General features: G+C 36.8%; 1 protein-coding gene across 2 annotated transcripts; it reads right to left on the bottom strand.

Moving 5' to 3' along the window:
- Positions 1–222: 222 nt before the first annotated feature.
- Positions 223–10,914, bottom strand: CETN3 (centrin 3). Of its 2 annotated transcripts, XM_058044290.1 has the most exons (5): positions 10,817–10,914; positions 8,628–8,763; positions 6,825–6,939; positions 4,165–4,356; positions 223–668 (listed from the first exon to the last, which is right to left on the bottom strand). In XM_058044290.1, exons 1-5 carry the CDS (start codon positions 10,831–10,833, stop codon positions 625–627), a joined length of 504 nt encoding a protein of 167 aa, XP_057900273.1. In that variant the 5' UTR covers positions 10,834–10,914; the 3' UTR covers positions 223–624. The 2 variants fall into 2 exon arrangements, with proteins under 2 accessions (XP_057900273.1, XP_057900272.1); XM_058044289.1 differs by lacking the exon at positions 223–668 and having other exon boundaries at positions 3,018–4,356.
- Between the last annotated feature and the right edge of the window lie 5,028 nt (positions 10,915–15,942).

Raw genomic sequence — 15,942 nt, 5'->3', positions numbered from 1 at the left:
AAATCATGCATAGTTGTGTGTCACTTGTTATAGTACAGGGGTAACAGAGTTAATAAATGGCATCTTTGAAGATGTATATGCTTGCCCATTTAATGTTGCTGTTCATCTAAAAGAACAGAAGTAAAAGCTTATAAATGAAAATTGAAAAAAAACCACATTTTCTCTGATTCATTGCCCCTTCCAGTAAAGCTCAGATTGAACTACAATAATAACACTTTCAAGTAGTAGTAAAGAATGTTTTATTAAAATGGAAGTTTTTCAAACCTTATGTATCAAAACTAAGGCCACAACTAATGCTAACACAAACTCAAGAACCTCAAAAGGTTCTTATATGATACAATTTAGAAATCTGAGACAAAGCTATTTTACAAAGTTACTCAAACATTCTGAAATGCAGCATTACTTACTTGTTCTAAAATATTACATCAATTATCCTATTGATAATATTTAATGATACAAAGTACTGAATTATCAGTGCATATAACCCGTTTTTATTTTGGTCCTGTGACAACTAACTTTCTGCATCACTCCAGCTACCAAAATAAATGAAAGTACAAAACATTGTAATGGAAGCTGCCAACAACTCCTCCCTTTTGTGGTCAGGTAATTTTTTTTCTTCTAATGCTAAATATCTCCAGTCATAATAGCAATAAACTCTTCTTGATTGACTGCAAAAAAAAAAAAAAAAAAGAAAATCATTAGACAAACAGCAATAAACCTTAAAATAAAATAATATATCTGTACTTTAAGTAAAGGCATCTCTGTTAGTATTTGTTGCATCTGATCCATTACTGTAAGCGTTTACAAATTTGCTTCTAGAATAAGGGTTTTGCACAGGTTTTTTCATGAAACATGGAACCAGAATGCAACATTATGTGGAATACTAAACCCAGAATCTACTTCACTTATAATCACTTATATTATTTCTAATTATAAAAGTAAAAAATATTCTAAAAGTGAAATACGATCGAAAAAAAATCTCCGAGAACCATATGTAAGATGGCTATGCAAAATAATATTATTTTAAAGGTCTATAAAAATGTTAAGAATGGTACCTAAATTTTATTAAGTAAATACTTCTCAAGCAACAATACCTTAGTCAGTTACGATTGAATTCAGTTTTATTCTTAAAATCATAATTCAAAACATTTACATCTAACTTACCATCACAGATCAAACAATGCTATTCCTGTCTCCCCATTCTATAACACTTACCAAATACAAAACAAATTTTAAGTTCGTTTAGCAATTATTCCATAAATTCGATAGATTTAAAATGGACATTTGATGAGCCTTTCCCCATCTGAACTTTCTTCATTCTTCATTTATAACTAACAGAAATTTTACACAAATGCACTTGAAGAAATTAAGTCATAATAGTACATTAATTAGCATTCATTAATTATTTTGCTGTAGTTATACCTGAGGTACTGACCTTACTCATATGTTAAAACAGTACAACAGTGAACATGTTCACTCTGCAACTAATTACTGTAGTGGGGAATGATTAGAGTAAGATGGTGCTATGGAAAAGACAAGACACATACAAAGCCCTGGCAATTATCCATCCCAGCCAACATGCTAAACCTATTCCTAAACAAAGCACTGCAAAGAAGGAACTACGTTCACAGCTAGAAGAATATTAAAGAAATTCAACTATGTTAAAGAATAAAAAAATAAAAAAACCTAAACATGTCCTGCTGTGATGTATGTAAAAAAACAGGAAACAATTATATTTAGTCTACCTTAGGGCCCTATGCTCTGAAACACCAGTCCATCACATAGCTACATCTAGTCCTACGACACAAAAATGCTGTCACTGTATGACTTTAAAAGCACTTCCACAGCTTTTATCACTGGAACATATAAAACAAATTCAAACATCTAACAAAACAAATTCAAACATCGTCTCAAAAATATTCTCTGGTTTACATCATCCTTGAAATCACGCTTCAAAATGGAAATATAACACTGTAATGACAAATTTTGGAACATTCAAGGAAACTTCAAAAAGCAGTGTAGTTACAATTCCAAGTAAGCAAAGTAATTCCACTAAGTCCCCTTCAGATACAGCATCTGTTCATGAGTTAAGCACCACGAAAGCAGAAGCACTGTTTTTTCATGGCACCAGATTTCCCTCAATTCCATGACGTAAGTAATCATAAAAGAACAAACTAGAATCACAACTAATAGAAAGAGAACATTGACTTAGAATCTTGAGTGTTAAAGGTGCATATTTTTTCAGAGGTGGTTTTGGGTACTTGTCTTAATGTTGTGCCAAAAATCTGAGACATGAGACTGAACAGTGTTTCCACACAAGATGATCAAAATTGCATGAACTGACACCATGGAGTTTTTCAAGTTAGTTGTGCTCAAAACCAGAAGTAATTATTAAACCCAGGAATACCAAAGTAAGATTATTTACGTAATTAGGGGAGACAAAAATACATCAAATATACTTTCTCTTACAGAAATGTGTAGTACTGTACTCTACCAGCAAAGCTCAGTGGGTCTACTGTGAATATAAGGGTTCATGTAACCTGAGTACCATACCAGATACCTTATTTCACTGTGAGCAAAACAATCTCTCAAATGTAATACAGTGTTTAAACCAAAAGTGGTACTGTTCCTGTATTTGATATATCAATAAAAAATGCTAACAATTAACAGTTTGAAATTTTTTTTGAGAGCAGGAGAAGAAGGAGAATTAGATGACAGCAAGATTTTGCCACATTTGCCAGGTGTTTGAAGACAAATGAAATTGTGATTCACAGAATAATTAACTTTCTCAGAATGAATCTTGAAAAGCTAAGAACAGCCTCAGTTTTCTTTGAGGAAGAAAAAAACCACACAGAACTTTAAGGATAACAAAAATTACAAACATTATACTGTCACTCTTCCATATTCAATCTTCTGCTTGATTGCTCTAACAAAGACAATGAATGGATGATTGAATAAGAGAAAACTGAGCCACTTTAAATCAGATTGATCACAGCTGATCAATCTGATTTAAAAAAATGTAGCACTGACACAAAATAATGACTCAATAACCCTCCTGAAAGAAACTAATAGTATATGTTCCATATGTAGTACCCCAACAGCAATGTGACAAAAGAACATTGATCCACAATTCTGACATCTCATTTGGCAGCTCCAGGAGATAAACACATGACGAAACATATTTGACAAAGAGTTATAATTTCACTCACCTCTACAGCTATGACTTCCAAAAATAACACCTACACTGAATAGCATAGAAGACTATCTGTTAAAAGGCTGACAACACAATTTTTTCCATTAGTATATGTGTGTTTTGAGCCCATCATATGCCCGCAAGCATAAATATCATTGCCTCAGGAAAAACTGATGACCTGCTAGTGAAATCTAAGATATGAGTCATCACCCTCTAAGAATGGTGCTGATACAAGTCTTTATGTGCAAGATCTTAAGTGAGTGATCCTCAAAATTCAAGTATTAAGGCTTCTAATGTAAAAATAAGGTTGTTTTGAAGATAATGAAAAACTTTCAAGTTTCAGTTTTCACAGTGATTTAACAGGCATAGTATCAAACTTGATTTGCTAATTCATTCTTTATCTACCTAGTAAGTCCCTTCTGCAGCCTACTCTGTATGGACTTTGTCAGTTGCAGAGCCATTTTTCATACTATGCTTTTCAGCACTCCAAGGCTCAGAAGTATGTTCAGGAGTCATGCTAGCTGATCCTACATAGACCCAGGCTACTTCCAGCATGATTTATTCGCTTAATGCTCCATAACCAGTGCTGAAACCACAACAATGACACATTGCCACTTAAAATATATTGAGTAAGTGACCAAAAAACTCTCTCAGCACTTTACTGCTTTTACTGATTAATAAGGAAATAAAAATGTAATGTAGATACACAGAATCTCTCTTACTTCTACCTTCAACTACACTTTCACCCATCTTTTAAATAGACATTGGCTGAATAAGAGTTGGTGGTGAATCAATTCCAGGATTAGTAGCTGTCAAAAGCAATCGTCTGCATTATTTGTAAACTAAATTATGCTGAAGATGAAAGTAATCTAGAAGGAAATGAAAGAGGACATTTTCACAACAAAATAACAACTAAAAAGATAACAAAATTAAGAACAAGATGACATGGTGTTGTATTTGCCAACACATACTTTCTCCATCTCCATCCTTATCAAATTCTTCAATCATAGCTCGCAGTTCTTCATCAGACATATTTTCACCCAATTCTCTAGCAACCCGGCGCAGGTTTCTCAGACTTATTTTACCAGAGTCATCATCATCAAACAATTTGAATGCCTTGAGTATTTCTTCTTGAGGGTCTCTGTCCAGTATCCAATCTGTCACTGCAAAAAGGATACTTAAGTTAGACTAAAAAATTGAAAAAGGTAAACCCAGAATGACCTTTGCAAACTAGGACAGTATGAAGAACACACGTCTGATTTCACCTGTTCTTACATTTCTATAGAATTCAATGTGCGTATTTGTTTGGCTGTTGCCTGACCTCTCTTTCTCACCTCTGTTTTCCCAAGTTGAGCTCCTCTTGGGGACATAACTGCTGCAGTAGAAAGCTGCATGGCAGTTCAGTCACACTTTCCACACATTTTCCAATAGGAATTTAAAGTATACGCAAGATGCCTCTCTTTCAAAATTCCAAATTTTCAGAAAAAACACCATCAACACTTCTAGATGAAGGTGTGAATTTTTTTTACTTTACATGTTTTCATCAGGAGAGAATTTTGAGCTGGGGAGAACACTGAAACAGTAAGTTCCACACAGAACCCCTCTTTCAAAAATAAAACCACACTAACACAAAAAGCTCCCATAACCAACCAACTGATCACTTCCCGGCCCCCCAACCTGAAAACAAAAAAAGACTAAGCACAGGGGCTATGAAGTGGATGCTGCTATGAATTACAAGATGTTTATTCTGAAAGGATTCTTCAACCTTTATTATTCTTTTCAAGACAACCATTTGTCAGTTTCTGCAACAGAAAATACAAACTTGCCTGGTGAAATATGAAGCAATTGCTTCAGAGTAACCAACAACAATTTATCTCCACATCTTTGGACCTAGGAGGCTTGTATTGCAGGGCTAGTCTTGTATTATCAAGCCCTTAAAATCACATCAACACTGTTTGCACAGAAAGAACCACTTACCATCTGCTTCTAACTGCAGATGGAATATCTGCTCTGACTTAGCTATCTTGAGAGGAAAGAATTTTTCATGCTTATACAAGCCAACTACAGCAATCAAGTTTATTTATCTGCAGATTTACCCTAAATTTAAATATTTTCTTTTAAAACAATAGTGCTGCAAGACAGTATTACACAATTTGAAAAGTGCTACTTTTTGTTGCAAAAAGACAACTGAAAAATAATAAAATGTCTTTAAATACAAAAGTATACAAGACAAAATATAATTGCATCTTTATGTATTTCAGTTGAACATAAAATTAAGAGAAATTGATGGCTCAAGAATTGCTTACCTATATTCAGCTGCTCTTCACAGTTAATGTCTCAAAAGCTATTTTATCTTACTCCCCAGTCTTTCTGTGAGAAGTGATATCATATTTAGTGCTGTGTCAGTCATATGGCACCACAGCAATACGCTACTTCAACTCAAGTTTTCCAACAGGTTCAATCCCCTTCTAAGTATATACTGTACTTTCTACAAGAATTTCCTGGCTTCTTGCAGCACTTAATAACTCTTGATATTGACAGCCAGGACAGAACAAGAAAACAATGAACATGACTGGGCATCGGGAATATAAAAAGTAATTGCATGGTAATTACAGTATATTCATTTTATATAATATTACATAATATAAGATGCAATTTTAAGACTAGTGTTACTATCAAATCAATACACTAATTTTCGTCCTAATACTTCCACGCAGACTTTATAAATCAGAAAAGACCCAAAAATAATGTTCTCTAACTTGGAATATAACTATGAAAATATTACTTGTCAAATAATTAAATGCTGCCATATTTCAATCACTAATTCTTTTGATACATTAAGATGATTGCTATTTGTAGCCAAGAGCAAGTACTGGGGATTTGGGTGTTTTGTTCCATACAATCTCCAGAAATACAATACCTTGAAGAAATGGACTATCATGAGCATAATGAACTCTAATGGACATAATAAGCTAGAAATATAAACCCACACAGATTGTTTTTTGGTAAACATAAATTGTATGCAAAAGTATAAATTATGTGTAACAAAAATCCCCTAAAATCTTTAAAGAAACATCAAGTCTTAAAATTCTGCAGATCACCCCAAACTCAAAGTACATGAAATTTCACAATATGCAAATTTCAGATGAAAGACACAACTAATGCTCCTGGCTCTATCAGCAGTTGAAAATTCTTGTACAATATTTAAAATCTACTTCAATTTCTTTAATCTTTTTTTCTATATGAAGTCTGTAGTTTGCTTATCTGTGTATGCATTCCTTCTCATGAAATTCAACGCCAAATACCTTTTCCACAGCGAACAGGACAAGAACATCTACACTTTAAACTAGCATTTATTCCTCTGTTTAAACTAGAAAGAGTTTGAAAGAGATTGATACCCTACTTCCTTTTATACTGTAGCTATCATTCATCTCTATATATCAAATCAAGAATTCAGCAAACAAATATTTATCTTCCTTTACTACTGACCTATATTAAACAAAATATTAAATGAAATCTCCCACTTCTGTTTCTTAACTAATTGAAAAAGCTCACAAAGTACAGCTTTGAAATTGTACTCACTATTATAGGCTAAATATCTCTAGAGGTAGAAACACAATCAAACACATACCAACTTCATTAAAATCTTCAAAAGTGATCTTGCCTGTTGATTCGCGATCATAATCTTTAAGTATTTTCAGGACATCAGCTTTTTTCACATCAAAACCCAAGGCTCTCATTGCCACCTTTTGGAATAAAATGGAAGTGCAGTCATAGATAAGGACTAAAATAAACATTTAATAGGTTTTCCTTTTAATTTCAATTATTCCCTTCTTTCCAAGAGAGAAAGAGCATATCAATGGTTTAGTAACAATAATAAATAAATAAAAATAAAAGAGCTTGGGATATTAAAACCATTTAGAACTACTATTAGGAAATGGAACATCCAGTTACAGTGAGAAAAAAAAAAAAACCTTTGCATTTTCAGGGATTTTACAGACTGGACCAAATCCATCTCAGGACAAGTAAGTTTATTCCTCATTTCTAAAACCATTTCAAAATCTTATCTTAAGACAAAACTGGAAGTCATTCTGCAAATTGAATGCGAGTGTGTGTTCATGGATTTACAGGTCCTACAAGACTTTTAACTGCTTTTCTAGTCAACCACAGAAGCCAACCTGCATTTTACTTTTCCATTAGTGTAGAAGTCCACATTTAGTTTCCCATTTCACCTCAGAAGGCAATTGCTCAGCACACAGCACCCTAACTTCCTCCAAACTGATGAATACAGGCTAATCACATATGGAAAACCACTGAAGTAATTATTCAAAATATGCTGATTTTGTACAGGAGACAAGTAGTTTTCTTCTTTATGTGTTTCTGCTCTTTCACAGTATAAGCATCAGGGTGACAATATTTGATTAGACAGCTAAGAAAGAGCTTTTCAAGTAATGATGACAGCTGGTAATTCAAAGCATACCATAACCAGGAAAAGCATAACAGTAACCAAGAGAATGCCCAGTACAACTCTAGTCACAGTGACTTCCAGCAAAGATAAAGTAAGTAAACTGTGAAATAAAGAGAAGGGAATTGTTCTACCTAACGCACTCCTGTAGCAGCAAATTAAGTATAAATAGGACTTTTCTCCTTCAAATTACTTGGTAGAATCACACTATAGAGCCAATACACTGAAGTAGGCATGCTTTAAAAAAAAAAAAACCTCACTCTACGTGACTGAAACACTGGCCTCTCCAAAGCTACTTTTTGTTCTTGATGTCTTGATTAGAATAAAAATGGATAAAAGACTTAAGGCAAGTTTAGTGAACCCCATTTACTACTCTGTAGACTTTCTGTGGGAGGCCTTACCTAGAAAGACATCCTAAACTCCATCTGCTAATAGCTATCATAAGGAGCATCCTTCTTTGGGAAGGGTAACTACTGAACCTCCCTCAAAAAGCACACCTTATTCCCACAAATCATAGCCTTTCTTTTGAAAAACAGAGGTAAGCTTTGGTTTGTAGTCAACAGTTTTACAAATTTAATTTACATCTTTTACTTACACATCTGAAACCAACACCAAGCTTTAAGTTATACAGTGTTTTAAAAAGAATCAAACAGTTTTTCAAGAGTTCTTCCCTCTGTCCAAGCTTATCCTTGGACAGTTTTTCCATCTGTCCAAGCTTATCCCAGGTCAACAATTATACCAGGGTTATTTAGAATGCTATTGCACATGAAATATATAAAGTGGGAAGAAAAGTTGATTCTTACGCCAACAGAATATTTCCCATTTTTTCTTTATTTTTTCCTTTGCTCCTTTAACCCAGCAACACATCTTGAAGGAAGTTTTTAAAGATATACCCAGGATCTTAAGAATTCACTATGGAACAGATATATTATCAGCTATAAAACTGCTTAAATGAAAGGAAACTTCTACCTTTAATTCATGATAATTTATCGCTCTATCCTTGTCTGTATCAAACAATTCAAAGGCATCTTTAATTTCTTGCTTCTGTTCCTCAGTCAGCTCTCTTCTTTTCTTCTTCTTAGTTTTGTCTACTGAGAGCTCATTCCTATATAAAGAAAAGGAAACGTAGTGTAACAGATTTCTACTGGGAAGATGCCGCTGTAGATAACCTTTTCCTCCAATAAGAAACTCACCATAATTTTAGGAATCACTACCTTACCTAGTCAGTATTTTCCCAGCTTGTATTCCCAGTTTAAAATAACATCAGAAATAGACAATTACCTTGTGAAATCTGAATGACATCTCCCGGCTCCCACCCAAAATGAAACAAGCAGAGGCATTTTTGTTAATAAGCAGCAAGAATAACAACAACAAAAAAAGAGGGCAGAAAAATTACCAGTGAAAAAGGCTTCTTAAGGTCACAAACTAGATTAGCAGTTGAAATTATACAACTCATGAAAACAGTTCGTTTCTACACTGTAGCTTATAAAGAAGTGAAATAAATTTGGGGACTGACGGGCTAGTGGAAGTCAAACTAGGCCAGACAGTCTGGCTACTAAAGCTAGCATTAGGTGCTACAAATCGGCTTTGTTGCCTGTAACAGTTGTTAGATAAATAATACTTGCAGGATTTTTTAAAATCCTTTAGATCCCACACATACACATTGTTTTGAAGATATTTTGCTCTGTTTTGGTATATACAAAAGAGAAAAGCCCTCCAAATCAGCAAATCTTGCTCAAAGACAGCCCCCTTTTCTTTGGCTAGTCTAGGAATAAGCTTATGCTTTTAGAGGAGCATAATAAAAGGACAAGAGACAATAGCTACAAAATTTAAGGGAAAGAGCTGCAGCTGGAGGAGAAACAGCAGCTGGATCTAAGGGAAAACATTTTCCCAGTGCATATGGTGACATGTTAGAACAGTTCCACTGGGAAGGAGTCTCCATCATCAGAAAATTTTTTAACCTGACTATAAAAGGCTCATCATCCTCAGCCAGCTTTATGTAGAAGGCGCTGTGATCAGGAAGCTGGACTAGATGACTTCCGTAAGTCCTTCCTAACCTAAATTACTGTATAAATTATGTTATATTCTCAGGAATATTTTTTTATTCTCATTTGTCCTTTTGCACTAGAAGCAGAATGAGTGCTGGGTCACCTAGTGTAGAATGCATAAAGATTACTAATCAGAAAACTGCCTGATTAATTTTCTAAATTCCCTCTAATAAGCTACTTTATATCCTTCATTGTTGACAATTTGCTAATTTTAATCAAATCCTAAGCTTAAACACTTATCTAGCTTTTAACAACCACTGAAGGAAAAATCCCAAATACAGACAAGAAAAGTGTAAGCTGCAGAAGCTGAACCTGCTTCAAACCACAATGCTCTCAAAGAGTAAGATGTCTTTAACAGACCAACTGAGACAGTTAAGATTTCACACAGGCTCTGGATTACTACAGCTCTTGAAAGGACTAAAATAACTCAGAGCTGGCTACGTAATTAGGGTAGTTCAGATCTAGGGAGCCCAGATTTTGTGAGCTACGATGAAGAAATCAATTTGTAAATCTGAAAGGAGATTAATACCAAGCTCTTCTGAAAAAGCAATCTGAGTACTTAAGGATTCATTTAGTGCTTAGCATAAAATAATTAATCAAAAGAAAAAGCAGTATTCAAATACAAGCAGCTCAGTGCTACTTCTGCAACTACTTTAACCATAGTAAGCATGAAGTTCTTAGACTTGAAAATTAAGGATAACAGTTGCCATGAAAGCGTATTAATTACACTTGAAGACAAGTATTTGAAGCCAGGCTCCTTTATGCAATCGCTACTAAATCAGAATTTATAAACAAAATAAAGCCGAGCCATTTAACTTTATGCCTATTCACAGACCTTTTGAAAGCACATCAGACAACCCAGAAGCGAACCTCTCAAGGCCAGACGCGCCGGACCCTTCCCTCTTACAGCAGAGAGACGGGCCCGATGCGCCCCCGGCCGCGACAAAGGGATCAGATGGGACCGGCTGGAGGCCGGGGATGACCCAGGCCCCGCCACGGCCTGACGCGCCCCACCTTCCGCCAACAGCTCCCGAACGGGGGACGGCCCTGAGGGATCCCCACCCGCGCTCCCGAGCGGGGGAAGCAGGAAAACGCCGCGCTCGTACCGACCTGAGGGCCAGGCTCATCGTGCCGCTGCCGGCAGCCGGGTCCGGCTAACGCGCCCCTCCCTCTGCACGGCCCGGCCGCGTCCGAACCCCAGCAACGCCGCGCGCCTGCCCTGCACGACGCCGTTCAAGCCACGCCCCCAACAATCACCTATGTCTGATTGGCCGAGGGTCGATAAACTCCCGCCTTCGAGTCCTAGGCGCTCTGCTATTGGCTGAGATGGTGCCACTCAGGGCGGAAGGGGCGGTCCTGCTCTAAGCTGGCGATGGCTCCTGGCAGCGCCGTCAGCCGCTGAGCCGTTTCTGCTGCGAAACGGGCAAGATGAGAAAGTTTTCCTAAGGAAGGATGTTTCTTGATGTTTGATCTTGATTTTCAAGCCTAATCAACAAGAAAGGAGATTTAATCCTTGAAACAGATAGACGCTACAAAGCAAGCTTAAAGTGATGTCCAGGCGTTATAAAGAAAAATCTTTTGTTGGAATTTCCTTGTTAAGGTCTAGCGCACGACGTGTTTCAATGATGTCAGACAAACAATTCAGAATTTCTTGGCCACAAGGACATTTGGCAGAACCCCCAAAATACGGAAGGAATTATTAAAGGCAACTCAGCAACTGTGCTGAATCAGCTTCACCTCCAGCAGACCACATACCAAGCTGCCCACCGACTCAAGGATTGGGCGTGTGGACTAATTAGCATGAGAAACAAGAGAATAATTAACAACAGACGATAGGATAATAATTAATAATAGAACTACGTAACCTGAAGCCAATGAACATTAATGCATTTGTTTGCTAAAATGTGTAAATACTAAAGAGTTGATAGTTTGCGTGCTTGATTCATGGAATACCATGCAGCACCCAGGCTTGTGCGACTCTGAAATAAATAATCCATGTCTCCCTCAAGTATGTAATTATTAGCTTGTTGAACACTGGGTAACAAATCTGATTTTTGTGGTCAAAACTTTTACTGGCCTTGCTGCAGCCTGGGTGCGTGGTGGCTGTGTCAGAACTCCCCGTAGGCCCAGGGCCTGCTCGCTCCGACTGCTGGAGGTGCAATCGGCTGTGGAGGTGCCCACAGAAGCGGCTCTTATAGAAGCTTTTCTGGCATTTGTACAGATTTTGCCTTACTAAAATTTTGATTGAAAGCAATATGTACTGTGGGGAGACTGAAGACCTTAATGTGTAGTTCCAGTTATCACTGACACTAATGTTTTTGTGTCTTGCAAAACAGTCAGTGAATCAACATTACATATCTGTGTGCAGAAATGTATGAAAAGTGCTGCCTCAATGCTCTGATCTGTGGCAAAGTAATTGTCAATGTGCCTTGCTTCATAAACAAGAGCTGTTTCATAACTAGCTTTGACAACATATTACAGTGTTACTAACTGGACCATGGTGATATTCAGATCCTTGCTAATACTATGTTATGCAGTCTGGCTAGATAGACTGAAAATTCTTAGGCAATGAAAAATTCCTTCAGGTGTTTCAGTCCTGACAGCATGTCTTGGAGATATTTTGCACCTGTGTTTCCAGTAATAAACTTTTACTGTATTTACACTGACTACGGAGAGTTGAAGATGTACAGTTTGGCTTGCTCAAGATACATTTTTCCTGAACAAAGTAAAGCAGACATGAAACTTATTTTGCTGTCTATTCATATTATGCCTGGTCTACAGATCTAATAGGCATGGGCAAGAGGTTTGTAATTGATCTCTGTTTACAGATGGTAGCTTTGCGACTAAAAGCATTAATTACTGGCAGGTTTGACCCTCAACCTGTACTGTGGTGCAAATATAACCACAGATTAATTTTTTTTGAGTGTTTCATAGAACACATTTACTTGTTCAGAGAGAAAAGGAAGCATTAACCAAATGGTGAGTGAAGTGTGGGAAAGTAGCACCAGGAGCCCCCAGCTGCACCAAGAGCCCCAAATTGCTCCCCATTTGGGAGCAATTCATCCCCACTCTCACCTCCTCTGCGTGCTGATCCTCGATCTCAGCACAGGGGCCCTTGGTTCTTGCCTGAGCTGTACTGGGGTTATTCCTGTTCTGTGTGCTGCTCTTGCTGACATACTTACCAGAGTTTGTGGCCTGGCCATGAACTTGAGTCATTACCTTGCCATTGTCTCCAGTCACTGGGCTGCTTACAGGTCAAGTTACTCTGCAGGGAGGTCACAATCGCTTCGCTTCCAAGTTGTCCTCTCTCATGGTGTACCTGTGCCCTGGCTGCTCTGTGTCAAGCACAGTGAAATACCCGATACTGATAGTCTGTGCTTCTGGGAACCGGAGATCCACATTCAGGTCCCTACTTCTAAATTTAGAAGCTAAAAACAAACCAAAGTTCCACTCTTCGTACATTGATTTAAGTTGGCAGCAGTGCTCATACTGCATGTGAAATGGAGATGCAAAGAATTCCAAAGAGAAAAGACAGGCTCAAATAATAATACCTAAAAATATGGTGGTGGTAGAAGTGACTCATAGATCCTTGCATTTTCAAAGTTGGCTAAACCCATCCTAAAATGACCTCTTATGAATAGAGTTGTTAAGTTAGAATAGCACTAGCCTGTTCCTCACACATACATATTGTCAGCTCAATAAGAAAAATAATTAATAATAAAATATACTTAAAGATGTTACTGGCTTTTACCTAATTTTCAAACTTACCTATTGCTTTTAAAAAGTCATTTGTGGGGCTGTCTGCCAGGTCTGTCTTCCCTTTGAGTGAAAATAAATTCTTCTGTAGTCCTAATTTTATTAGTATTTGAAACTATCCTACCACTCTGTTGTCCTAAACTGAATTTGAGTGTGCAGAAGACTATAAATCTCATCCCAATTGCTCAAAATCAGATCACATATCAGAACTGCAATTAAATTAATCCTGAATTTTTTAAAGGAGAAATTGGGCAAGGTTTCATGCATGTCAAGAGTGTTCTGTTCATGTTACTCTTAGAATAAATCATATGTAAAAGTATAAAGCCATGTTAAAAACATACCAAGTATCATTGCCAGTTTGATGATTGTGAATGCATTTCTTTGTGCATCTGGGCCAAACTGCTGGGAAATACCTGGCACAATCGCAGAAGTGCTGCCTAAGTTTCTGAGCCTTTTTCCATGTCAGGTCCTTTTGAGTTCTTATTTTCTTGGTGGGCGGGGGTTGGTTGTTGGTTTTGGTTTTTGTTTGTTTGGGTTTTTGAAGTTTTTATTGTTTGTTTTTCCAATTTTAATTTCTGTTGAGTGTCTCATTGCCTCTCCAGGACTCTGTTGGGCGTGTGTGGGAATATGCAGTTAGCTCTAAAATAATTTTTTAACCAGTAATTTTTAAATTATTGTGAGATTAGTCTGTCTAGTAAAATCTGAGTCGTTAGCAGTAGCCATGCTGGAGATGGTTTTGGGTAGCACAGTAAAAGCAAGGAGCAGGCTCATAACACCGCTGGTTTCTATTTTGATACTCGATTGTGTTAATTTCATGGTAAATGACCTGGCGCGGTCAGCGGGCGGGACAGCGAGGGGACATTCCCACTCTGGGGACACCGCACGGAAGGGGCATCCCGCCCCCACGGAGCCTGCACAAGCAACGCGCGGCTGGGTAAGCTAGCAAAGTGACTTCGCAGCATTCCGGAGTGCCTGGGCCACTGATGCACCTCGAACGGCTTTCTGACTGCCCTGAAAACCCAGGGCACTACAGCTAAAATGGTTTGGCTAGCAGCTCCCTCGTGTCATAGTTAACGTCAAATAGATTTAAAACAGAACATAATGAATGTTTTTTTTTTCATTGCTTCTCGATAATTTCTATACTTCCTAATTCAATTTGAAAGTGAAAGGACTTTAGATGGAGTAGTAGTATTTTGGGTAATACATGGTTGAATTTTTAGACCCAAGAGGTACTGCTTACTGATTTAAGTTACATGTCCATTAATTATAAAGAGGAACTTGGACCAGTGTTGGTTGAATGCTGAGACCTAGATTTTTAACATTAAATATTAATAATTCCTTCTTTTCCTCCACCTTTATCTCCCTCATGCTCTCCTTAACAGAGCTGCATTACTTTGTTTTTCTTTGGCTACAGATGTCTGCTCTTACAAGGCAAAGTGCATGTACAATGTGTAAACATTTTACCTGCAGTTTCTTTCTCAGAAGCATAGTTCTGCTAGGAACTTGTAAATATAGTCCATCTAGAATGAAAAGTGCTTCTGTTGAGAAATACCTAGAAATCATTACTTAAGTGCATAGGATTATAATATTTTATTATGATAACACATGAAAAAAATTAATTATGTGCAAACGGTAGTTTAACATTGTAACAGCCTTGACAGATTACAGAACAAAACTTCCCATCTGATTTTTATATCAATTCCCCAGTCTACTGAAAACTGCATTAACATATATTTAGATGTTACAAAGAAATCAACACAGTTCTAAACACTGACATGACATGGTATTTAAACTTACAATGCATTTTTAAAATATTTAATCCAAGTAGTGTTAAAGGACCACTGTCAAACTCTTATGATTAAAATTTCTTAAGTCTTAACAAAAATAATCAGAAACCATTCTCTTAACTTAAGATAATTTAAATATTGTTTATCTGTTTATAGTAGTGAATTTTTCATAATACAAAAAATAATTTCATGACTCAAAAAACTACTTTCATTTGGATTAGCAGCAATTTACTAACAAACTCCACTTTGGGTTATGTGCATGTAAAGTTCATTTCTGAGCTAGGAATTATCCCCTAGATTTTGGTAGAGTAAAAAAGTCAAAGTTTTGGTTACGTACTTAGTGGACTTAAGCATAGCTTAACAGGGCATTTTGAGAGTGATCTGACCATTTAAGGATCTTTGCTGATAGAGATACTGAGCACAGATTTAAACACAAATTATGGAGGATGGAGGTTATTCTTTCCTTCTGGACTGATGTTGCCTGTGAGTCTTATCATAAAAGCTCAGGCTTTAAAATATAGTAAAATCTGGCTACAGAGATTCTAATATTGGATCAAATGAACAAACTGATAGAAGTATAACACAGAATGCCAATTCAAAGTGATCTTACTTTTCTAGTGAACATCTGCAAAACTTAGCAACTTGACGTCCATATTGGCAGGCTTTGGATTTCCTGGTGACTCCTTTAACGCA

Source organism: Melospiza georgiana, chromosome Z, assembly GCF_028018845.1.
Source record: "Melospiza georgiana isolate bMelGeo1 chromosome Z, bMelGeo1.pri, whole genome shotgun sequence".
NCBI lineage: Eukaryota > Metazoa > Chordata > Aves > Passeriformes > Passerellidae > Melospiza > Melospiza georgiana.
The sequence above is the reverse complement of the archived record's forward strand: the minus strand, read 5'-3'. Positions and strand labels throughout refer to the sequence as shown.